Below are 24,866 nucleotides of genomic sequence, written 5' to 3'. Positions count from 1 at the left end.
CTTGGTTATAGATGTATGAGGACATTGCATGTGGTACTTAATGTTCTTGCACATATAGGGAGTAAACTTCTGTCACTTTGTCGACTCTTCATCCCTCTCATGTTGCAGTCATAGCATCTGTGGATTTTCTTGCTTTTGTTCTTCCTGTGCTCTCCCTGGTGCTGCTAGCAGAGGAGCGATCGAGTGACTCAGTGGGTACTTAGCTGCTTTCTGGGTCAGCCCACTCCAAACGTGCTGTAAAGCTGAATATGCTCAGAAAAGCTGTAAGTCCTGAGCAGTATGGAGCTAAGCTGGGCTAGTGCTTGGCTATCTGTATTTGCCTTTTGATTGTGTCACCTCCTTGGCTGAAGTTTGTTTCTCAGGTGATTCTTTAGAGAAATCCCTGAAAGAGTTATTGAATCAAACTGTAAAAGTGACTAACTGTCTGAAGGAGGGGTTGACTGAAGCCTGGCTGATCATACAGCTTAGTGACAGGCTTCACTGAGTTCTGCCAAGATGCTGCACCTCAGACCATAGGACAAACTAAAAGCCATAAGGAGTGCCTGAAGAGTGGTGTGTCTGGTGTGAAGAAAAGCCTTCCAGAGCAGGCTGTGCCTAGTAACAGCACTCTGCCAGCGGGAATGGTTCTAGCAGCAGTTGAGCTGAGGCAAATTTTGGAAAGTTTTAAAGGGAGGTGGAAAAATTACTAAAGATGTTACTTACAAGCATCACCACAAAACATCCTTTTGATAGAGAACATAAAGATGCAGCACTGTGTCCTTTGAAGGAGCAGAAGGAATTTTAATCTTGATTAACAATGTTCCTGTAATCAGCATTGTTTCCAGTATATTCCTGAAGTGAGTCATGATTTCTGGATTCTTCACACTGCATAAAAAGACTTGGTAAAGATGTTTAAATCAATAGCATCTGCCTTTGCCTTTTTCCTTCCAAGTTCTGTCATCTGTGAGATCCTGGTGTGGCTGCTGGAACACCACCTTGCACAGGGATCACTGTGATCCAGCCTATGTATGATCACCTTTCCCAACACATCTCCACTTTCAGATATTGACCCTTGGCAGCAAAAAGCCTATCCAGACTTTCTTCTCTATGGGCCACCTCTAATGCAAGCTGGGTGTGATCTTTGATAATTCCTTCACTTCATTTCCAGTTTTTGTGACAAGTTTAGGACTCGAGTGTTTCAAGGGGAAGGTATCCTGATTTTTCCAAAAAGCTTTTACTGTTGTTTCACCCTGCAGAAGGAGGAGGGTGGAGCATGCATTTATATATATATATATGAATATGTGGCTGTAAAGACTTCATAGCAGAATGTGGCTGTTTATTAAAAATTATTTTAGAAAGGAAACCATTGTGATAATCTCTTAGGTACAACATAGCCCTAGTCTGTCAAGTTATATTCATTTCAGGATTAAGATCACAGGCAGACTAACATGTCATTTTTATTCATTTCCTCTCAAATTCAGAGCTAGTTTGCTGTTTCTTTTGATGCAGTCATTTTGGACTACATTTTTAGAGGTATACTTCTGAAATTAAATAATTCCCTCCATCTTTAGGCAATTCTGTACTTTTAGTATCTGACCTTTTATTGCTATATAGTCACAGATAACAGTCTGGGGATTTCTGAGATTAAAAGATTGCATCCAACATATTTTAATTCTCATTTAACCAGCATCTTAGCAATCTCGAGAGAGAGAAAAATAGATGTCAAAAGTAGCCTGTTTCTTACAACAGCTGAGATGGTTCTCTAGGACTTTAGCTAATTTCCATTTAAACACTTGAAATAAGTATTTTCATTTTACTGAATCATAGAATCATATAATTGGTCAGGGTTGGAAGGGACCACAAGGATCATCCAGTTCCAACCCCCTTGCCATGGGCAGGGACATCTCACACTAGATCAGGCTGGCCAGAGCCTCATCCAGCCTGGCCTTAAACACCTCCAGGGATGGAGCCTCAACCACCTCCCTGGACAATCCATTCCAGGCTCTCACCACTCTCATGCTGAAGAACTTCTTCCTCACTTCCAGCCTGAATCTCCCCACTTCCAGCTTTATTCCATTCCCCACTACCTGATATCCTAAAAAGTCCCTCCCCAGCTTTCCTGTAGCCCCCTTCAGATACTGGAAGGCCACAAGAAGGTCACCTCAGAGCCTTCTCTTCTCCAGACTGAACAGCCCCAACTCTTTCAGTCTGTCCTCATAGGAGAGGTGCTCCAGCCCTCTGATCATCCTGGTGGCCCTTCTCTGGACACCTTCCAGCATGTCCCGATCCCTCTTGTAATAGGGGCTCCAGAACTGGACGCAGTACTCCAGGTGGGGTCTCACCAGAGCTGAGTAGAGGGGGAGAATCACCTCCCTTGAGCTGCTGGCCACACTTCTCTTGATGCAGCCCAGGATCTGGTTGGCTTTCTGGGCTGCAAGTGCACATTGACAGCTCATGTTGAGCTTCTCATCCTCCAGCACCCCCAAGTCCCTCTTCTCAGGGCTGCTCTCCAGCCAGTCCATGCCCAGCCTGAATTTGTGCTTGGGATTGCCTCGACCCAGATGCAGGACCCTGCACTTGGTCTTGTTGAACCTCATGAGGTTGGCTTGTGCTCACCTCCCCAGCCTGTCCAGGTCCCTCTGGATGGCATCCCTTCCCTCCAGCCTGTCTGCTGCACCACACAGCTCGGTGTCATCAGCAAACTTGCTGAGGGTGCACTCAATGCCTCTGTCCATGGCACCGACAAAGATATTGAACAAGAGTGGTCCCAGGACTGATCCCTGAGGGACTCCGCTTGTCCCTGGCCTCCACTGGGACATGGAGCCATTGACAGACACTCTTTGGGTGCGGCCGTCAAGCCAGTTCTTTATCTATCTCATGGTCCACCCATCAAACCCATGTGTCACTAGTTTGGAGACCAGGATGTGGTGTGGGACAGTGTTGAAGGCTTTGCTCAGGTCCAGGTCAATGACATCAGTTGCTCTCCCCTCATCTATTAATGTTGTCACCTGGTCATAGAAGGCCACCAGGTTTATCAGGCAGGATTTGCCCTTGGTAAACCCATGCTGACTGTACCCAATCACCTCTTCACTATTCTTCTGTCTCAGTAGTGCCTCCAGGAGAATCTGCTCTATGATCTTACCAGGCACAGAGGTGAGACTGCCTGGCCTGTAGTTCCCTGGTTCTTCCTTATCCTTTTTGAAAATGGGAGTAATGTTTCCCCTTTTCCAGTCAGTGGGGACTTTCCCAGACTGCCAGGACTTTTGGAATATAATAGAGAGGGGTTTAGCAACCTCATCTGCCAGTTCTCTCAGTACCCATGGGTGCATCCCATCGGGTCCCATGGACTTGAACACTTTCAGGTTCTTCAGGTGATCACCAACCTGATCCTTATTGCATGAAAACTTCTAGAAGTTGTTAATTTTCCTTAGTTAACCCTGAAAATGTACTATGAAAATCTACCAAAGCTAGGGTGGGTGCTTCTTTTATGTCACCTCTAAGTAGGATGGCAAGGTCAAGTAAGTTATCCAATATCCATCTCTAGTCAGTAGAATTAAAGAAATACTTCACGAGAGAGCTTCATTCAGTCTGCCTCAGGTGCCCATCTTGGAATGGGATTTATCACCATCAGGAAGTGGTTCCTACCTTACCCTGCCCACTTTCTTCTTCGAGATTTAAGTTCTATGAAGTAAATCCTTCTTTTACTACCTTGAAAAGAGAGTTCTGTTAGCAGCTCTAGGGCTCAGTGTTTCTCTTCACTTAGTGATATTTTTGAGGCTTTTCTATATTCAAATAAGGGATAGCTCTGTGACATGTCTCAACAGGGAACAATGCACTTTATCAGAGGTATGATTCACAATGGGTGAGTTCCCTCAGATTCTGTGTTTTCCCAACTTTATTATGTGTCTTACCATGAAGTTTTTTTCACAGCTCCAGCTGCTGTGCTTGGTACTTGAGACTGTTAAGTGGAAATACAGAATTCTCTTTCTGAGCATCTCTGGAGCAGAAGCAGAGTCAGAATAAACATTGAGGCCACATCCTTTAATAGCAAAAAACCTAAAAAAGCTAAACTCCAAACAGCAGTTGTTTTTCAGTTGTTGGGTCTTCTGATTACCTTGATCCTGTTTTTTTAACTCTGGGGAGGGAGCAGGGAAGAGCATGCAGCTTGGCCTTGGACCTCAGTGTAAATTAGGTAGAGCCTGATTGCTGGCACATGATCATTCCTGCTGCTGACTTGCTGGGGTAGTCCCCTATGCAGTATTGTCCTGCAGTGTGTATCAGAAGAATAATAACCTGTCCTGTTGCAGAGGTTTGCACAAAACAGGGATGGTTCACTGGCAGCAGCCTGTGCATGGGCAGGGGATGTTACTCCTGATGTACCCATTTTGAGGCAGAAAATGATGTTTGGCCTCTCCTATTTCCTTGAACACTACCTAGCGTGTCCTTGCTAAGTATCAGATCCAACAGAGGTCGCGTTGGTGTTTTCCTGTTATCAGCATTACAGATGTTCTCCCTCTCTGGCTCACAAGTAAATGGGCAAAGACAAACTGAGTCAGTCACTCTAGGCTTGGCTAAGGCATTTGAAATGCTTTCAGAGCATCTCAGCTGTGACAGGCACAGCAGGACCATACTGAACCCTCAACTGCTGTTTCTCAAGCCCTGCCTTAGTTAAAGCCCTGTGAGGCTCTGGTACTCTCAAAGTCTTCTCTGGACCTGCAGTATAGTCACTGGCAATGAATTCTTCAACTGATGACTTTCACCAGGCCTCCTGCTTCCTTGCAGATACGCTGCAAGCCTGTGTTGTTAGTAATCTTTCTGGTTTGGGGCACAATTTAATAAGATCAATCCTGTTTTCTAACACGCTCATTTTCTTCTACACCCAAAGTAAACTTGCTTTAAGATGCTGCCATGGCAGCTTCCTCTAGTATTTAGCTTTGCTGAAATTGAGGAGTTCAGTGAGAGGGCTGTGGAAGCCAGTGCTCTCAGAACTGGTTATTTTCAGCAACTGTAGGGCAAGTCCCACTGCAACTCTCTGGTGAGAGATGCTCGATGTGGTAGCAGCATCTTAGGAGCAGCCAGCACTGTGTTTTGTCTCTTTGCTGTGTTATTGATCAGAGTGGAGAATGGATGGCTTTGATTGGCTTTTAACTTTCTTGTTCTTTATAGATACTATACTTTGTCCTGGCAAGTAGACTAAGGATGAATAATTATTGAACTATGAAGTTACTCCATTTAGTTATGGTCTTCTAGTAATTAGGTTGTGCATGAAGCCGTGGTTTGATTTCACTTCAGGAACAGATTAATCTGTGTGAAACAAGGTGTAAATATCTTCTGCCACTGTACACTAATCCTGTTTTTTTCCAAGAAGAGAGCTTATGCTTGCTTTTCAGAGGACATCACTCACAGGCTTCTCTTAGTAGTGAAATGGCAGCCCCAGAACCTCCGTCTCAATGGATGTGCATTAAAACAGCAGGGCCATAATGTATTCTGACTTCTACACCTGATACAACCAACCAGAGATTATCAGTGTGCTAGACACGTGTTTTCCACTAGCAACGTTGTCTGTAGTGTCCTAAAACCATTTAAGTCTGTTTGTCCAAGGTTAGTAGTCTACAGCTGTCTCTTGTGTTGCTCTACTAAAATGTTGACACCTCATTTTTTACCTTTTTTAACCTTTAATGCTATAATGGTTAATTTGTAAGATTCCTGTATTTGACATTGTTTTTCTTTTTATTTTACTCCCTGCCTTTTGCACTCTCCTCTTTTTTTTTCTCCCACCCTTCATTCCCATTTTTTGGTTATTATTTTTGTCTTGTGTTACCTTCTTTCCTTCTCTCCCTCATCCCTGCTATTCCTGCTGTTATAGCCTCACAGGCTGGGGAAGCTGGCCGAGCAGGTAGGGGATTTTCATGTTCCCTCAATACCCACCTATCAGCTTCCAACAGTGGGACAGACTAGAAATTGAGCCTGGAGATTTGGGGATTATCAGATCCTTCCATGAAATCATAAACAAGTCCAGTATAGCTTTATCTGGATGCAGGTTTCATCAGACACTTGCTGTCTGTTGTAACTATTTCACTGACATTGAAAAAATAACAAACAACGTGTTGATCGTCTTTGACTTTCAAACTTGAATGTTTTCATTATTTTATAAATCAATTCAGGTTTAGTTTTATTTTCAAAGATAACCATTTTTCTCTCTCTCTCTTTTTCTTTTTTATTTTAACATTTCATACATTTCAAATAAGTTCTCCACTCAGCACTAGTCTGTTACACTACTGAGTTTACTAGTAGGCTGAAAATAGTGTCATTGGTAGCTAAAAAGGATAGGATCTTGTGTTGTGTATAACAAGCTAAAGAGGCTAACATGCATGTGCAGCTCTACTACTCTTTCTCTTCTGGTGGTGGTCACTATCAGCATCTCTACAGTAAGTGTCAGTTGGTGGAGGTAACACTTTTCCCCTAAATTATCTATTTGTCGAACTCCATCACAGTTTTAAGTGCTCAACGCATTGTGGAAGTACCAGAAATCAGAATTCCACTTCCGTGGAAGTGCACAAAATCAGAATTTAGCCCTAGACATTGCTAATGTGAAGAATTATTCTCTGTAATATAACCCAGACAGGACAGAAATCACTGGGAGTTGATGTTGTCTGCTGTTTTAAGTGGTAAACACATAAATAACTGATCAAGGAGTTTCTGCACCTGTAGATTACCAGGGTTAGGAGAAATTACCTGCTGAAAAGGAAATTTCCAGAGTTCCAGTGTTCCAACATGAAGTTGTGTGTTTCTTGTAGCTGCCTGCTCAGGGTGATGTGAGGCACTCAGCAGGGAGAAGAACACTAGCCTAGAGCACTGAGCATTCAGCAGTTCAGTTGTGATGAGCTTGAAGTTTTGGATATGGGGAGACCACAGCAGGTTCCTCGCCGGGCTGCAGCAAAGCTGTGGGTGGAAAGGCCACAGACTGTATGGTCTCTGCATGAAAGGCGACTGAAATCAGTTAGCTGCTTCTCAAGTGACTAAATATTGTGACATAAAGCAAGGATGTAAATTTTGCAGTGGAAGACTGCAAAGGAACAGAATGATTGCTTGCAGACCTTCAGCCCATGTTAGTTCATGTCCTGTATGCTACCTTTACAATCTTTAGCTTCAAGTATATTCTCTGTTGCATGTGTGGGAGACTCTCATCAAACCAGGCTCCACATTCCTGACCATGTGCTTCTGCCATTCAGCTGCTTCCTTTTATAGCAAAACCTCTTTCACACTTTCCTGTCTTCCCACGTGCTGATTACTTGTTCTGTGGTAGCAAACCAAACCTCTGTTGACATGTGGCTGGTTACGTAGTGTGGCCACTGGATGCTTCTTTGAACCCCAAGGTGGCAGGTACCTGGTAGGTCATGTTTCCAGTGCCCTTTCTGATCTGTCAAGCGAGCTTTGTGTGATGAATCACTGAAACATGACCTGTGGTTTGATTAGCATAATGAGCAGTGAAATGAACATGGAGGGGGGAGGGTGTTAAAGTCTTTTCTCCTCCCAGCCTTCAGGTTCTGATTAGCTGATGTTGTTGTTTACAGGGAACATCTGGACCAGATCCCACCACAGTCTATGTTGATATGAGGGCACTGAGGCATGACAGGTTGGAACCACTTTCTTCTTTTCCTCTGATACAATGAACAGAGTTTCTAGTGTGAAAGCTTCTGCAGCACTCCTCACAGTCCCTGAAAACCTTTGCAATCCCCATAAAGCATTGGTGCTAACTCCTACCAGTGAGCAGGCACAGACAGTTTTCTTGGTGGTTAATTAATTTGCCATTGATAAGAGTGAAGCCCCTGACATCACCCTGCAGTGGTTTCCCAGATTTCCTGCTTGTGTGGCTTACCAGGTATCCTGGTACCGGAATGCAGGCAGTGCAGCCTAACCAGTCCCTCAGCAGTGGAGTCTGGGTGACCGAGCTTCACAGAGGTGTTTCTCCTAGGCTGGCAGCTATGAGCCCATGGGGGGACCATGAAGGGATTTTGCTGAAGTTCTTATTGCTGCAAGACTATGAGGGCATGGATTACTGGCTTCAGCCACTGTGAGCAACCACATTCTGTTACTGTGGGTATTTTCTACTTCCATCTCTGATATTGGATACATATAAAACAAACAAGAACTAGAATTTACCACAAACAGTGTTAAGGAGGTGTGTCTGAAATCTTACGTACTTTTAGGTGTAATTTTGGAACGAGCCATGCACATGTATTTCCATTATCTAGTGCTCTGGGCAAAAGCCTAGCAGGCAGGCTCTTTAAAAACATTTTAACACAACAAAAAGTTTTCAACAAGAAGTTTCTATCCTGCCTACTCCTAAATCTATCATTTGGCTTGCCATTTGACCAGCAGTGCGTGGCTTATGTGGCCATACACTTGATAGAGTAGCATTAATTTAGCCTTGTGTGTACACCTTATAGAGAAGCTCCTGTGGCCTGGCTTTCTGCTGCCCTGTATCTGTGTCCCTGGTTGAACAGCTGGGTGTAGCATTGGTGCTTCTGCTGTGCAGCCAGTGGAGCTATGAAGTCAAGCTGGTGGGAAGCTCAGCCAAACCAGGTGTGTCTGCACACCTCTAACATAACAGGGGTTTAAGAGAGCTCCTTGTAGGCACTTCACATCTTTTTTTCCTCAAAATGACATGGAAAAGCAGTCTGAGGTTGCTGGGTGTTTGGGTTGTCTCTCTTGCTGTTAGTGGGAAGAACTGTTCACGCTAATGTGCAGTGCCTGGGGGCTTAATCCTGCCCCATCCATCAAGGTTGAGACAGTTCCCAGAAATGCAGATACAATGCTGTTCACTTTTCTTGCCTTGATCCCCACAACCCTAGCTTATAGAGAAGGCTTTTGGAGCAAAGAAATAGTAAAAAAAAAAAAGTTGTGGGTTTGTTTTTTTTCCCCTCCATCTCTTCATGTTTAAGGCTAAACCTTCGTTCTTCTCCAAAGGTCTCTCTGTGTCTCATCCCTTCCTTCCCTAGCTGAGCACTGTGGTACTCTGTCTATAAAAAGAGCTCAAAACAGTCTGAAAAGATCTCTGGTGACCTCTCCCAACAGGCTGAAGTTTTGTTATCAGTTTAAGCAGATCCACGCAACCCCTCCTAGCTGTGTCATCCTCTCTTCTGACATTTCACCTTTTATACTGTTGGTTTTCAGGCATCTTGTGTTTTTTCTTTCTAATCACAAGGGAGGAAACAGATAAAAACAGCTCCTGTGACAGATTTTGATTTGGACTGGTTAAGTGAATTATGAAAAATGTTCAGGAGTAGGAAGTTCAAAGATTTCATTGGCTGTTAGAAATTTAAGTTTTTCCACTTTAGGATACAGGAATGCCTAACTATTACCACATTTTTTCTACCACTACTGGCTGTTTCAGGACATGAAAGTCTCTTTCATTCTAACCTGCTGAGTACTTTTCTAAGACTAAATGAGGAATTTCCTTCCAGACCATCATATCAGTGACTGAGAGCTGCCATTGCTGATCCTTTACTGGGAAAATAAATATCTAAGAAAAGAAGAGACAGGACCAGAAAGCCACATTCAGGGAAAGGGTCTGACCTCAGCAGTAATAATATTTTTCAGTCAATGATTGTTTTTTTTTTTTTAATTAGAATGTTTATCAACCACCTTCCATTGAAAATAATTAAAAGATTGCAAATGCAGATTTGAAGCTGAGGCCAGGTCTTTAAGAAACCATTCACACACAACTTTTCTATTTTCCTAAGATTAAATATTAGACCTGGTTGTGTTCTGCAGGGTGGTAAGCCTCATCTCTTGCAGGAATGACATAAATCTCTGCAACCATTCACCTGTGCTTTGAGAAGTAAATGCTAATGACCCCAAATGAACACAACATATATTAAGCATCTCATGAACACAACAGGTATTAGGCATTTCATCTTTACATGTCTTTTACAGAGTTCGATTAGTTGAAAGAGGATCTCCACACAGTTTGCCCCTGATGGAGTCAGGAAAAGTAAGTACTGAAAGCAGATGTAAACCTACTACAGTGCCAGTAAGATTCCATTCCTTCTTGAGTGTGGTGTTGAGGAAGGCATCGTCAGCCATGCACACTGAAGGCCTTTCTTTAACGCTGAGGTTACAGCACCATGGTGGTCACTGACGCATTCCTGCTCTCTCAGAAGCTGTACCTTGCCGTGCAAAAAGCATTTCCTTCTTTTATGCAAAAAGAAGGTATTTCATGCTCTACATCTCACTCTTGAGACAACCCACAAGTGTGCCACTAAAAGCAGTTTCAGTGATGTAGACACACCACCACTGAGAGCTAGTCTGGGATGACCAGAACTGTACTCACAGACTACTGCTGTAGTACTCTGGGAGGAAGAGAGGTGCCGTCGCTGCTGCCTGCTCACTGCCTGCCCTTGACACTGTGGATGCTTGCCTAAAGCTTCTCACCACAGCTTTATGAACGCTTCCTTTTTCTCTTTTAGGGTATAACCTCTGCCCATCTCTGTAGTGGTTGAATGTGCATTGCATGGCCTTGTTCTGGGGATATTGCACAGTGCCTCTAATCTCCTTTTGCTCCAGGTGGCAATCATGTTGGGTTTTGTCTGTCCTAGTGTCTGCTCTCAGAGAGGCTTGGTAGGATTTTTGTGTCGTAGGTGCACATTTGCTTTCTGAGGAGTTTTTAATTATGGAACAGCTTTCACAAAGAGAAGAAATCTTGTAGCACTTCCCAGATATCTCAGAATCTGTTTTAATGTTTTATGTTGTAAGTCTGCTTTAACTTTTCAAGGAAGGCTTTTTGGGGACAGAGTCAGCATATGATTGCATAAGACAGGATCTGCTTTCTTACTGCCTGGTCTTTTCTTCCAAAAGATCCTGCCAGGAGTACGTATCATTATTGCTAATCCAGAAACAAAGGGACCTTTAGGAGATTCTCATCTTGGTGAGGTGAGTCATGCAAATGTAACCCTTGTATGCCCTGAACTAAGCTGCAGAAATAAAGTCATCATCATGTATGCCAACATTTTATCAAATGCCTGGTTAAGAAAATTGTGAATCCTACAGAACTTTGTCATAGATAAACTGTGTGGCATGATATTTATTTAACTTGTTACTATAGGTGTTTTTTCTAACTCTGTTTTCTGTTCAGTGCTTCACTAATTCTAATGGACAGATACATGAAAAAATAAATTTGTTGATTAGCCTAATTTCAGCTGGATGGTTTTCCAGTGCTATTCTCTTTGTAGTCATTGTGCTTCAGCATACTGAAATACTGTCATTAGCTGAGCAAGACTATATGGGTTTCAATTCATCTTGTGTTTCTAGAGAGAGAAAATGTTATTTTCTGTCACTAATTAAAGATCTAATTGACAAAATTAAGAATTTTCATAGTTAAAGCTACAAGCTAACTGATGAGATTCATCTGTAAGACTTCATTCATATGAAATGGTAAAAATGTCCCTAATGCCTTGAGTTAATTTAAATATATCCTTCTCCATAGGTGAATGTCTTTGAGCTCACCTTTTAAAATAACCTCTCTGGTGCTCATGGAGGATGGTCAACTGGAGTAAATACACTGAACCAGGAGCAGGCAGCTCTGGAGAGAGCACTGTGTTCTACAGGCTCTCCTGATAAATGGCCATAACCAAGCAGAGCTCAGAGCTAGCTGAGTCACTGGAGGAGGCTGCGCAGGTCTTTGGCTAACCAGGGGCCAGAAGGCTGCAGGGCAAACGTCCCCTAGTCTTGTGTTCACTGTCCCAGTCCCCCAGGCACAGCTCAGCTCTGCACTCAGACTTCAGTGTTAGATTGGGTCTCTGTGCCAAATAAACTAGGTCAGCTGGGCTTCAGAAGCAGTGCTAAGAGGCATTTCAGCATTATCTAGACATTACCAAAAATATTTACATCAAGAATTTTCAATAATGCTTCATCCTGGAAAGCTGCTTTAATTAATGCCAGTCTAATTGCTTTTAACTTAGATATGGGTTCACAGCACTCACAACGCCAGTGGGTATTTTACTATCTATGGAGATGAATCTTTGCAATCAGATCATTTTAATTCAAGACTCAGCTTTGGAGACACACAGACTATCTGGGCTCGAACTGGCTACCTGGGGTTCCTGAGAAGAACAGAACTCACAGATGCAAACGGAGGTGAGAGGTTTCTCATCTAGATCTACGCGCATAATCTGGATTCTTCTGAGGCTGACACCATCCCTTGGCCTGTGCTACCTCATGTGCTCAGTCTGTGAAACCTGCAGAACTGCAAAAAAAGCCTTATTTAAAATAAACAGAAAATAAAGCAGAGGGCAAAAAGTCCCTGTTGAAACAGTCGCTATTCCCTTGCTGTACCTTCCCTCCACCAGTGATTTTTTGGACACTATTAAAGTAAAAAAAATATGAAATGCAGCTTAAAATGCCGTCATTTGCTCTTGGGCTCATATTGTAGGAATACGTTTGTGCAGACAGGAAAAGGCTTGTTGTGAGCTTGGGCTCCATCCCTGGAGATATTCAAGGTGAGGCTCGACAGGGCTCTGGGCAACCTGATCTAGTGAAGAATGTCCCTGCTGACTGCAGAGGGGTTGGACTGGATGACCTTCGGAGGATCCTTCCAACCCAGACCATTCTGATTCTATGATTCTGTGCTTCTTCTGATGACCACCTTCTGTCATAGTTCCTATTTTATAAACTTATTTACAGAAGCTGTGCATTTCTGAAATGTCCCTGTGGACATACAGGGACACCTGTGGGGGTGTTTACTGCAATGTAATACAAGCAGTAGCCTGCAGAAGCTGAGGGCTGTTGGGTTTCTGTTGGGAAGCTCAGGGGTTTGTTTTTACAGCATTTCTCATCTCATGTGCATGTATAAGCAAAGCAGGACCGCCGGGCATGCCAAGGCTGCTTGGCAAAACATGACTTTGCCATGGCTTTTGGAGAGCACGGTGCCACGAGCAGCAGTGGCTCTAGTGGCAGTCAAGCCTGTGTCAAAGTATAGCTTCTACCAGCACTGTGAGCACCTCTGGGAGTGATCCCAGGGCCCTGGGGTCAGTGCACTTAGAATAGACTCAGGTAACAAAAAAATCATCAGTTCTGAAAGCGTTTTAGTAATCACTGTGGATTGTGACTGCTGCCCTTGTCCTTATGTTGGCTTCTTTCTGAAGAGATTTACTTTTGGTTGCACAGGCTGACTATAATTTTATAGTGAAAGCCCAGCCTAGAGAACAGTCAGGACTCTCAGAGGATATTGCAACTGGAGCACCCAGGTGGCTTACATCTTCTGGCAAAGAGCTGCTATGTCTCCATTCTCCTCCCACTTTTAGCTCCCAGTGCAAAAGGTGCTCTCCCCTATATTACTGGAGGAGGTTATATTGCAGTTACATTTCCACCCTAAATTACTGTCAGAAGAGCCAGTTACCTGCTTTTAAGTCTATTAGTGAATATTATTTCTTTGTGGGTGGTACACAATCATTTATTATCAGCCTAATACCTTTTTTAAACTGAAGTGTCAATTTCAGCCTCATTTATTTCTTTAGTCAGGAGAAATGTGTCCTACAAGAGCATTACACTCCAGAGCTTGCCATTTGTCTGAATGAGCCATTTGCTATCTGATCCATACTTCTAGTTTATTGATGAACACTTGTGATGCACCTTAAGCACCAGTACTGGCCAAAAAGCTGCTCAGGTTCAAATCCATTCTTTCAAAAACAGGAGAGAGAAACAAGGAGACTATTGTGTATTGGGGTGGCTTAGGAAAGAATGTTCTGCACCCACATGGGAGAAAAACAGGAATTTCTGTGGAGAAAGATTTCCACCTTCTCTTCAAATGGAGTAGTGTTTCTGCCTGCCTACCTTCTGCTTTCTACTCTGCATGGCACTTCAGCAATGGAAAAGTTTCATTAGTATGGAAGTCACTTTGGGGGTTCAGAAATTCAAAGATAATGTATAAATGTTATTTATTTATTTAACTTACCTCTTAATGTGAACATTTCTGTGATTTCATGTAGTGTAGAGGAGAGTCATTGGTGTTTGTTTTCCTTACCACCAGAACGCCATGATGCTCTTTACGTTGTGGGTGCGTTGGATGAGGCCATGGAGCTACGAGGGATGCGGTACCATCCAATCGATATTGAGACCTCTGTCATAAGAGCACATAAGAGCATCACGGAGTGGTAAGGGGTCTCTAGCACCAGGGCCCTTTCATGAAGATGAAATATCTATAACATCTGGGTTTTTTTCTTGGATATTGCGATTGGTCCAAGAAATGGCCTGTCAGGATGGCCACAGGATTTACAACTCGGCTGTAAATACCTGAAAAGGATGAAACTTTTCATGAGCATTTAACCAGAAGGGACTCTTTTCTGCTTAGATCATTCAATATGTTTCTTCTTGTGTATGGTTTTAAGTACAAGTGAAGGATTAAACTCTTAATTTGAGAGAACCAAGCAGCTCTCAGGTAAGTCAGTTGCTCTTTCTTGGAGTTTGAGATTTGTATTCTTCCCAGGAAAAAACAGAAGGCCTGAGTTCAAGCTTCAGGAGTGTTGCTATTAGGAGCAGAAAGCAAGCAAACATTTCAAACAAATGAACATACTAATAAACTTTGTTAGTGAACACACTTTTACTTTTGAATTGGTTGTTAATAAATCAAGCAGTGATCAAATCAAGGCCACAATGGCAACTGAAGCAGTGAATCAATGAGTTAATGATGTCTATAATCAATAGATCATCCGATGCACACAGCAGGTAATCGTTTCTTGGGGCTGACATGAAAGCAAATTGCTTTTCATTAGTCTTTCATCAGAAAACTGAGTCAGGCAGTTGTATGTTTTGTATATAACTTCATCTTTTCTCCTTTCAACCAAAACCAGCCTATCACAACAGCCAGAGCAGGCCTGCCTGCAAAGGTGTGGCCTGGAGCAGTCAACTTAAAGTACAGTGACTGGCCTGGTTTCTGTAGTCAAAACACCTAGTTTTTTTCCTAAGTTCCCATTAAAGTTAAGGCAGGTAACTGCTTGGCTGCCTGCAGCAGGTTTTGCCTTACTACTTCCTCCCATCATGTGGGCATGGCTACTGCCTCTGTCCATGACAGACAAGGACTGGACTGACATTTCTGTGAGGTTCAGCCTGATGCGTGGTACTGCAGCCACAGTAAAGGGTGAGTGGGAGGAGCTGTTCTGTCCCTGCCTGCAGACCTCTTCCCTCTTGCTGTGGATGCCATACGGAACGAAGAAGCCCTGGGACAGAAGGTAACCAAGGTGGAATGAAAATGGGTAAAAAACCTCCACCACTAATACTGTTTTCCCTTTTATTCCAGTGCGGTGTTTACCTGGACAAATTTATTGGTCGTTGTGGTTGAGCTGGATGGATCAGAGCAAGAAGCTTTGGACCTGGTTCCTTTGGTCACCAATGTGGTCCTGGAGGAACACTACCTGATTGTAGGGGTGGTGGTGGTTGTGGACATTGGTGTAATTCCTATCAACTCCCGTGGAGAGAAACAACGTATGCACCTACGAGATGGATTTTTGGCAGACCAGCTAGATCCCATCTATGTGGCCTACAATATGTAGTCTTGTACCTTAAAGCTTCCATGGACTTTACCATAGATGTATAAAATTTTTTGGTGTCCACTATAAAAGTGTGCAGATAAGATGCTGACACTCATCACAATGGAACTGTTTCTATTGCGACTTTTCAAAGCAGTCACAATTGGCAGGAAATAAAATGTGAAATGTTTTCTTTTACCACTAAAATTTGGAAGAGAAGGACTATGGGTGAGGCCCTTCAATGTGTTGGAAAAGCCCATTTTAAACTTTCTTTTTTTTTTTGCTTATTGGACAGTACTGCTTTTTGAGTAAATGTGGCTTTGTATTTTACATTAAGTAAGCTGAAGTAGGTTTTTGGGTTTTTTGGTTTTTTTTTTACTCTGCCCTCCAAATGGATTCTTTTAAATCAATTTGCATACTAACACAAGTAATTGTTTTCTTTCTTTGTTTGAATATGTCCTAGAAAGCCGATGAATATGGGCCCGTTGCTAACTGAAGCCATTTTAGCTCCCAGCTCTTAGGAACCTCTGTAGTGGTACGAGGAGAATTCCCAAAGTAGCACCTTTCGATTAGAGACCTTGCAGCTTTCCATCGGGGAGGCCGGAAGCCCAGAGGCCAAGCACCTCTGCCGCTAGCCGTAGAGTGGAAGGAGTTTATAAATAAGGTGTATTTCGGCGATGAACTTGCAAATATCTTTGTACTGAACTAAAAAGAGGAAATAAGTTAACTACTTCTGTAATTATGTACAAAACCTTTAATTTATTTTGATCTCTTTAGAAGTATAAAAGAGAAAAAACATTCAAGAATATTAAACTCTTGAAATGTTTGCTAATATAAAAACAAAGTGTTGTATTATCTTGAGTGGATAGTATCACATCAAATATATATATATGAAATATAAATTCACTAATGACAAAAGATTTTAAAGTTTAAAATGCAGTACTTGTCACTTGCATGGTGTCTCCCACTGTAGATAATCAAATGTTACTCGCAAATTTTTGGGGAAAAAACAAAACAAAAAAAAATACAAACAAAAGCAATCCTGGATTGCTAAGTATCCCTGTTGAAAAGAATCCTCCAGATACCAGCAAGTGGAATTATTGCTGCCTTTAAGGCAGTGAATGAATTTAAGACTAAAAATGCACTACAGTAATTTTCTTTTCATTGCCATGGAGGCAACAATACCTATTTGTGCTGGCATGTGCATACACTCGTTAGACTTAGAGAAGGCAGGTTGAGAAAGAGCACTGTTGTCTAGCTGCAGAACTTTGTTGCACAATTCTTTTAGTTGTTTTAGTTGTTGTTTTTATTGCTATAAGGAAAAGTTTTGGGGTTATTTGCACAGAGTTATCAGTTTGCCTCTTGGCTAGCACACATAGCTCGGTGGCCAATGCATCCAGTTTACATTTACAGGAAACGATTGTTTCGATGGTCTTTAATTTGTTCCTTATCAGAGAGGAGCGTGCAGTCACCACAGCCGGGCTGGCGCAGGCCCTGCACCTGCTAACCAGTCCCTAAAGGCATTAAAGCATCACAGGAGCCCAGCTGCCAGTTTAAGGAGTGGAGGAGTCCCATGGTCTCCAATCTGAGGCCATCACAGGAGAAAAGTAGGAGAACATGCATCATAGCTGCCTTCATTTTACTACATTTGGATAAAAGAGAGGTTTGATTCTCCAGTTCTGTCTTCCCTGCACCCTGTGCCCCTTTTTTCCCTAAAAGCTCCCCCTTCCTTCATGTGGTTAGAACTGAACTCACCAGTTTGTGATTCAGAGTGGGATTTACCAGCTGCAGTCCAAGAATGCTTTTCTTATTGTCCCAGTGAGGTTCCCGTGCCAGCTGTCATTACCGGATATGCATGACTAAGATTGTGGCAGGGCAAATGTATTCGTGTTTGTATGACGTCTAAGGGAGTCTGGATGCTGGCTGTTTGGACCCTTTCTGAGGTAGGGGTGTTCTAGTCTGCATGTACAGTACAGAGCATCTCGCCGTGATGGACACGTTTCCCTTCAGACCATCCTTCCTGCCCTCACAGCCCTGTGAATAGCCCAACCCATGCTCTGCAGACCAGTCCTAGGTTCTGTCAAATTCATTTTCTGCTCCCCAGAAAGAACAAAATCGGTTCTTAATGGCAAGTTGCTGTAAGGCTTCAGACAGGATGTTGATTGATTACAAACGTAACTGCAGTGTGTGAACTAACTTGTGAAGTCCTGCTGTGGCTGCTCTCAGCACTGCAGAACAAGTCTTGCTGTCACTCAAAGCCTCACGCTAACCTTCACGGAGTCAACCTTGCATTTGTAGACAATAAAAGAACTGCAATGCAGTTGTGAAGCGCAGCTAATAACAGCTCCCTTCTGCAACCTGTCATCTGTGGTTGTTAAATCCTGAGTTAAGGGAAACGATAAACTGAGTTTCTGTTTTTGTTGTGCAAGCAAAAGGAGGGAAACATTTAAGCACCACCAGACTGAGCAATAACGAAGGATTGTTCTGTGCTAGAAACTGTACTGTAGATAAACCATTCATGAGAATGTATACAATGTTTGTCTTGTGACCTTGTGCTTTTGGAGTCAGACAAAACCATGTAATCAACTCGATGCACATGCACAAAAAGAGAGGGTACACAGTGAACATTTAAACACAAAACTAATCCAACAGGAGCAGATTCCTCATGGTGCTTGTTTATTATATATATTTAATCCTGCTTGACACTTTACCCAAGGGGAGACTGTCCCTTTTATCAGTTGAATGTTAGCAGCGTTATTTCATAGAGTGTGGTGACTGGTTAGAGAAGTTCATGTGACTCAGCCAATCACAGTTTCAAACAGAAATTTTTATGTGCAAAGGACAGCGACCTTCTTGTATGTTAAACCACCAGTACGCTTTGTACATCTGTGATAACGCCTGTTTTATATTCAAATGAACAAATAAAAGCTTTTATTTTTGTTGCTCTGGAAATAGCAGTTTCTTAATTAGTCATCCCAAACGGAGCTGCCGAGGTCCACGGACGCCTGGCCTCAGGAGTGTGGAGAGCTCGGCTGTGATTTTATTTTGTTTACCTCTCTTGTTGCATAATTTATTAGTACAAATCATTATACTTTTAATGATGTTTGGATGGCGGTGTGGGCATTTATTGCTGAAAGACTTTCATATGGCAACAAATGTTTTTGTGAAATGTTTTTCTAATTCTTTTTAATATATTCAAATATACTGTTCACATTTTTGCTGAAAGTGTAAAGATTATTGTAAGCTTGGTAACATTTTTGTGAGAAGCAATAACAAGCATTAGTACTGTAAAACTCCTCCACTTTGTCACTGATCACTTTTGTCGCAAGGTCTCCCTACCAGCCTGTTGCTGATCAGCTGAGGTCACTGATCTGCTTGCTGCACCTCTGCCGGAATTCCCTGGGCAGCTGCTTGGTTGCACAGCTGGAGCTAGAAGCTCTATATCAATTCAGAGGCCTTGGACGACCAGGTAAAGCCCCTGGCGAATGTGATCTGTCTCCTTGCACTGGCCTATTCCAAACGCACCCTGATTCCAGAGCTGGCTGCCAACCACTGAGTGCCTGCATCCACAAAGAAGAGGTTTGGCCCCAGCTTTGATTTTTCCAAATGTAGTTTCAGAGGGTGAGATTCTGAGTCCTTGTGTCCTTGGCAGCCCATTTGAGAAGTTCAGGGTGTAAAATCCCATCTCCAATGGCTCAAGTTCCAGGTTGCTCATTACAAGAGGCGGGTCCAAGTAAGGGACCCAGACTTCTTCAAACTAGAGAAAACTGCAAGCTGAAAATAGTGGGAGGAAGAGGGCAAGTTAGGGGTGGCAGAACAGCTTTAGTTCCTGACTCAGCTCTGCAAATCATTTTCTTTTAAAAAAGGAAGGGTTTTTATGCTTTATGCTAATGATGATGGCAACTTGTGAAAATATTTCAAGTATACACATTAAAAATAATTTTGACAAATGATGGCAACAATGCTGAGGAATCTCAACCAAAAGAAATTTTAAGTGGGGTTAGAAGAATATAATGCACAGTGAGAACAGTAGAATTTATTTATTGTCTGGTTGACAATAAGTACTGGGGGAAAAGACCTTGTAGCTCGTTTAGTGTGGTTTTCAACGTAAAAAATTGCTCTATATGCCATTATCATCTAAGGAGGGGAGTGGTGGAAGTGCAGAGAGATCAGTTCTCACCATTCACCTTCTGAAAAAAGCCACACAAGCACAGCCTTGCACCCATCCAAATGCACAGTGGCCATGCTGCTGGTGGGAAGAGGTGAAGGATCCTGAGCTCCTGCCAAGCATTCAGCACTGGATCCCGGTCACTCAATCAGCTGCCGCTGCAGGCACTGGCACTGGGGAGCCCAGAGTTTAAATGTTGCTGGCTGCAGCCTCACAGGAAAAGATAACAAACAACTGACACTGCTTACTTGCACAGATTCTGTTTCTTCAGGGGAAAAGAAAAGGCTTTCTGGCACTCGTGGTCTTGACACACTTGTGAAGACAGCAAAAGGCACTGTCTCTTCATAAAGTTTTGTGTCAGCCACTCATGGCAGAGCCTCTCTGACTATGCTTTTTCTTCGGGAGGGAGCCAGCAGTGTTCCTTGGCCAGGGCTGAGCTGCAGCACAGGCAGCAGAGGCTCTCCCTCTCTGCACTGCACTGCTTATGCCTCACTTTGCTCCCTCCTGAAAGCACACCAGGCCCACGCAGCTCTCCTCTGTGGAAAGGGCTCTAACACAGACAGTTACCGGTGTGCCCTGGTCAGCCGAGGTGTGGGGGTGGCCCACAGTAGGAGGGCTTCGTGTTCTGCGGGCAGGGGCGTTCAGAGCTGCTGTGTGCAGGGCACTGATTTCCTTTTTGCTTTTAATGAAGCCATTTTTCACCTGTGGCCAAGCTCAGGGTAACTGTGGCTCAGCACCAGCTCAATATAGACGCTCTTCCCATGGGTGCGCATGCAGAGCAGAGGCAGCGACCCCGCATGGCAGCAAACAGGGTCCTGAGCCTCGCAGTGGCTTGCAGCAAGAGCTGCTTTCCCAGTTAAGGGTGTAGTTAAAATCGGTCCTCTGGCTTCATTAACAAACATTGTTCTCTGCTGCTGAAGTCCTTTTCCAAACAGCAGAAAAATATTTCCTATAACCAGCTTCACAGCATCTCCTCTGTGTGGAACTCAAGTTTATTTTTAGGCACCTCTCTGGGGCAAATCCTGTTTTGACTGAAGCTTTACGCCAGCTTAGTTTTCACTTTCAGGGAGTTAACAGAAACTGGCTGGTGGCTCTGTGAACAAACACAAGCCTGTTTTTTAGCACGGCCTGTTCCCACACTCTCAGCTTTTCTTCTGTTTTCTCTTCAATTGTTAGTCCCCCTCTGTGTAAAAAATTACCTGCAAAGCAGACTGTGTTCAATTTCAGCCTCTTTTTTTTTTCTATAATTCTGAACCTTTTTTCTATAATTTTGAACCTTTAGCACCCCAGCATATATTTTTTTTGAAAGAGCATCACAGAGTCTAACATACTTGTGAGCCTTTTGACAACTGCAAGTAAGTTTTATTAAGATAAACCATGAGGGAGCTTATTCAGGGTTTTGGAAGGTCCACAGTAGTTGGGGCGGTGGTGTTTGTTGGCTTTGGGTTTGTTTGGTTTTGGTTTGTGTTTTGTTGTTGTTGGTTTCGTTTGTTTTTGGTAGTTGTTTTGTTCTGGTTTGTGGTTTTGTTTGGTTTGGGTTTTTTCCTTTTACCTTAGCTGTAAATATCTCCCACTGCTTAAGGGCAGAAATACTGTTCTCACAAGCAGATGAACTGGTCTGCCTCCCAAACATACCTCACACATTTGGGTCATGTAAGATCTGGAAAGGCAAACAAGCCCTGACCTGAGCAGCTCACTCCACCTAAAGGAAGCAGAAGGCAGAAACCACTGCTCCTCCTTATTAAAATAATAGAGGTAAAATTATTAAATAACAATAACAATGATAAAAATCAGGAAAAGCCAACAATAGAAAGCCAAATAATTCCTGATGGTCAGAAAGGACTAAGCTAGAGCCCTGTGAGCAGCTCAGAGAGATAGATGCTCTGCCAAGGATTTCTGGGGGAAGGAAATTTGCAGATCTGGGGCAGTGCAAGAATATCCTGATCTGCTCTGCAGGAGTGCTGGTGGTGACAGAGCCCAGCCTGGGACATGTGGTGGGGCACAGCATGTCACAGAGGACCCAAGCTTTGGACCCCCCCCCCCCCCCCCCTCCCGCCCCAAAGCTGCCATGGCACTTCCAAAGCATTTAACCCCCTTGGTTCTGATACCAGCTCCCCTGCTGCCACCTGCAGCAGCAAATGCAGTGGGTTGTGGGGGAGCTGCCCCTGACCATGGAAGGAGAAGGCTTCTGCCTGATCCTGCTGTGCTGGCTTGTCTCAGCAGAAATGAGTCACCTGCAGTACCTGTGCTCTTAATTTGTATTTAATCCATTTCCATCAAGATGAACAAATCACGTTTACACTCTTGGATAAAATGCTCTGACTCATGTAAGAACAGAGGAGTTTGGATAGTGTGATCACAGAAGAGACTTTTGAGGCATCTTTAAATATTTAAAACAGACTTTTTACAACTTTTCCTGCAGGACTAGCAGATCTTGCCAAGTCTGAATTCCCACCGTGAAACTCTTCTAAACAGAGAAATGAATCCCTGCGGTGTCCCTCCTGCAGTCCTGAAGTCACAATGGAGCTCCAGGACAACCCACCCCACATATGGTTACTCCCCACATGGCCCTTGCAGATGGCTGTGGGACATGTCCTGTGGGTTACAGCACTGGCATGGGCCTTAGGGCCCCTCAAGCAATGGACCCTAAGGCTGGCAGCAAGTCCTGACTTTGTGGCTAGGTGAGGGAGACTGCTGCTAGGGGCTGTAAGAGAAATGCTGCCACCATTCAGACTGGAGCCAGCTTCAGAGTCTTCTCAGTCCCTCCAGATTAAATTAAGAGGCACAGGCTCAGGGTTGATGACTGGGTTAGGAAGGAGGCAGAGTGGGGTCACTGGTGAGAGGAAACACAAAGAGAAGGGGGCCGGTGAGCTCCACCCCAGCTGCCAGCAGCACAGGACCTGGCGTTTAAAACCAGAACATGGTGGATGCAACCCTTGGAGGCTGCTGGCCCTGAACAGGTGGAAAAGATTCACTTCCAGTGCTGAGAAGACATGGACCTGTCAGCTCGCCTTGAGTTAGGAGCAAAGTCGCTGTGAGGTCAGGCACAGCTCTGCTACCCTCAGCCTGGGTCATTCTAGGTGAGGACAAGCCAAAAGTGCAGTCTCCTGCATGCCCACTCGAGGATGTGAGGAGAGGTGGCCAAAATCACCATAGACACTTTCAGTGAGGTTTTTTTTTAAATACATTTATTAACCAATGTTAACACATTAAATGACTCTATATATTGCTAGTCAGAGCAGCTTACAAAATGCCAGAATGCATCATAAACTGGACAGCCACAATGAATAATTACAATGTGCATAGTGGCTAAGCTCAACACTTTAATATAGCTTTATGATTTGCAGAAAAATTAATTTTAAATCATGATTCCTAAAACAATCAGTTGTAATTTTACCTAAAACTTATACAAAACCAGGCCACAATCTTTTTTTTTCCTTTTTGTTGTTTTTTTGTGTTTTTTTTCCCTTTAAAACACACAGTTTTCACGCTGTAGTAACTTGGAAATGTGCAACCGTGTCAACAGAGACAAAAAAGCCAAAGTAACACGAATCTTACGTTCATGCAGCTATCAGTTAAATATTACATATTCTGGAATGATTTTACACCAAAAATATCTCCACAATAACTTGCTTTCATAGGGGTGGATCGAAGTCTTGGAACTTGTAATTGAAGAAGATTGATTTTTCGTTGTGAAGTGTTTTACAGTCACAACACAGAGGCGACAAGAGTTAATCACACATTGATCAGGCAATAATGTAGCTGTGGTAATAAAGGTTACCATCTACCTACTATTTTTGTTTCCAATCACTTTACCACCTAATTTATGTAAACGTAATGGACGTTATTTGGCAGTATCTAGTCAATTAACTTACATCACCACTGTAAGTAAGAAAGATCAGGATTTCAGTGGTAGTTCACAGAAGTCTTAGTTAGATTTTCATCTTTACAATGACCCTGACAAATCCTAGAGAAAACTTTTTAAAAGGCTTTCCTCCTGATTCTTCAGCTTCCATCGTTCCATCATGTAATTGCTTTCAATAAATATCAAAGATCTAAATAAATATTTACAAATTATTCCTCTAACTTCTCAAAAAATAGCTGGATATAAATGGGCAATGACTCGGTCTAAGACCAATCTGAAATAAACTAGAATGCGGAGACACGGTGAAAGAAAAGCTAAGTAAGCTTTACACCTAGTTAAAAACTTGTCTCTGAACATGGATGAAATGCTTCTAGCTACAGGTAAAAAAAAGGAGAGGAAAATGGTTTGTCAACTATCGATCCATTCCTATTGGTAATGCTTCTTAATCCAGACATTCCGCAAAATACAGACTGTACAAATCACAGCATCTTTAATACAAGGAAAGTAACATGCAGGAGTCTTCATTCTGAGTACAGTGATGGAGCTGTTAGTAGGCAATGACCCATTGCTACAAACAAAACGGCTTCTGTGGAACTCAAGTGCTGCTTCTCCTCTCACTATCGGTTACCACGACCAGGTGACACCAGACCACAGGCAGTCAAACCACATTGGCTCGGGGAGGCTGAAGGAGGGGTGCAGGAAAAAATCTGTATGCCTCATAATTGGGTGCATGAGCAAAGGTAGTTGGGTTCTGGTTTGTTTTTTGGCTTTTCTTATTCTGGTTACAAGCACTCATGTTAGGACAAAGATGAAATGTGCAAACTTCAAAATTTAAATATTCATTTTACTCTAAGATCCAGCTCAGTAAAAGATTACCCCAATTCCCTGTGATTTTAAACTACAAGATCAAAGCTAATATTTTGTTATAAAAGTTATATATTGAAAAGAAACAATGAAAATAAAACACAGTTGGGAAATATTTAAGAAAAAATAGGCAGGACTAGCACCTGCTGTGTCAACCCTGTTCCCTAAATTCAATCAGGTACCCACTGGTATAACCAATAGATAATGCCTTTAAACAGTAAAATTAAGCTGAACAAAACCAGCTCAACAAGGTTAGGAAATAAAGGTTACGTCAAGGTAGTATGCTTCACTTTTCTGCAACAGTCCTGGACTTCTTATGTTCACATCTAGATCTCAAATGTTCCTTTTGTTCAACTTGCAGGATTTTTTTTTTTTTTTTTTTAGATCTGCTGTTTTTAAAGATTAAAATCTCTGTAAAACCTAAAAATGTTTTTAAATTTGCTGAAAATGCAACAAATCCTCTAGT

At 42.9% G+C, this 24,866-nt stretch overlaps 1 protein-coding gene across 1 annotated transcript in view; it reads left to right on the top strand.

Moving 5' to 3' along the window:
• Positions 1–15,527, top strand: part of DIP2C (disco interacting protein 2 homolog C) — a 235,832-nt gene extending 220,305 nt beyond the window's left edge. Inside the window, exons 33-39 of the mRNA XM_054389931.1 lie at positions 5,846–5,875; positions 7,554–7,615; positions 9,919–9,976; positions 10,840–10,914; positions 11,943–12,117; positions 14,009–14,132; positions 15,275–15,527. Of these exons, the coding sequence (XP_054245906.1) occupies positions 5,846–5,875; positions 7,554–7,615; positions 9,919–9,976; positions 10,840–10,914; positions 11,943–12,117; positions 14,009–14,132; positions 15,275–15,527 (777 nt within the window). The remainder of the gene's footprint in view (positions 1–5,845; positions 5,876–7,553; positions 7,616–9,918; positions 9,977–10,839; positions 10,915–11,942; positions 12,118–14,008; positions 14,133–15,274) is intronic.
• Positions 15,528–24,866: the final 9,339 nt, after the last annotated feature.

Source organism: Indicator indicator, chromosome 20 (genome assembly GCF_027791375.1).
Source record: "Indicator indicator isolate 239-I01 chromosome 20, UM_Iind_1.1, whole genome shotgun sequence".
NCBI lineage: Eukaryota > Metazoa > Chordata > Aves > Piciformes > Indicatoridae > Indicator > Indicator indicator.
Note: the sequence above shows the minus strand (reverse complement) of the source record. Positions and strands in the feature narration are given on the sequence as shown.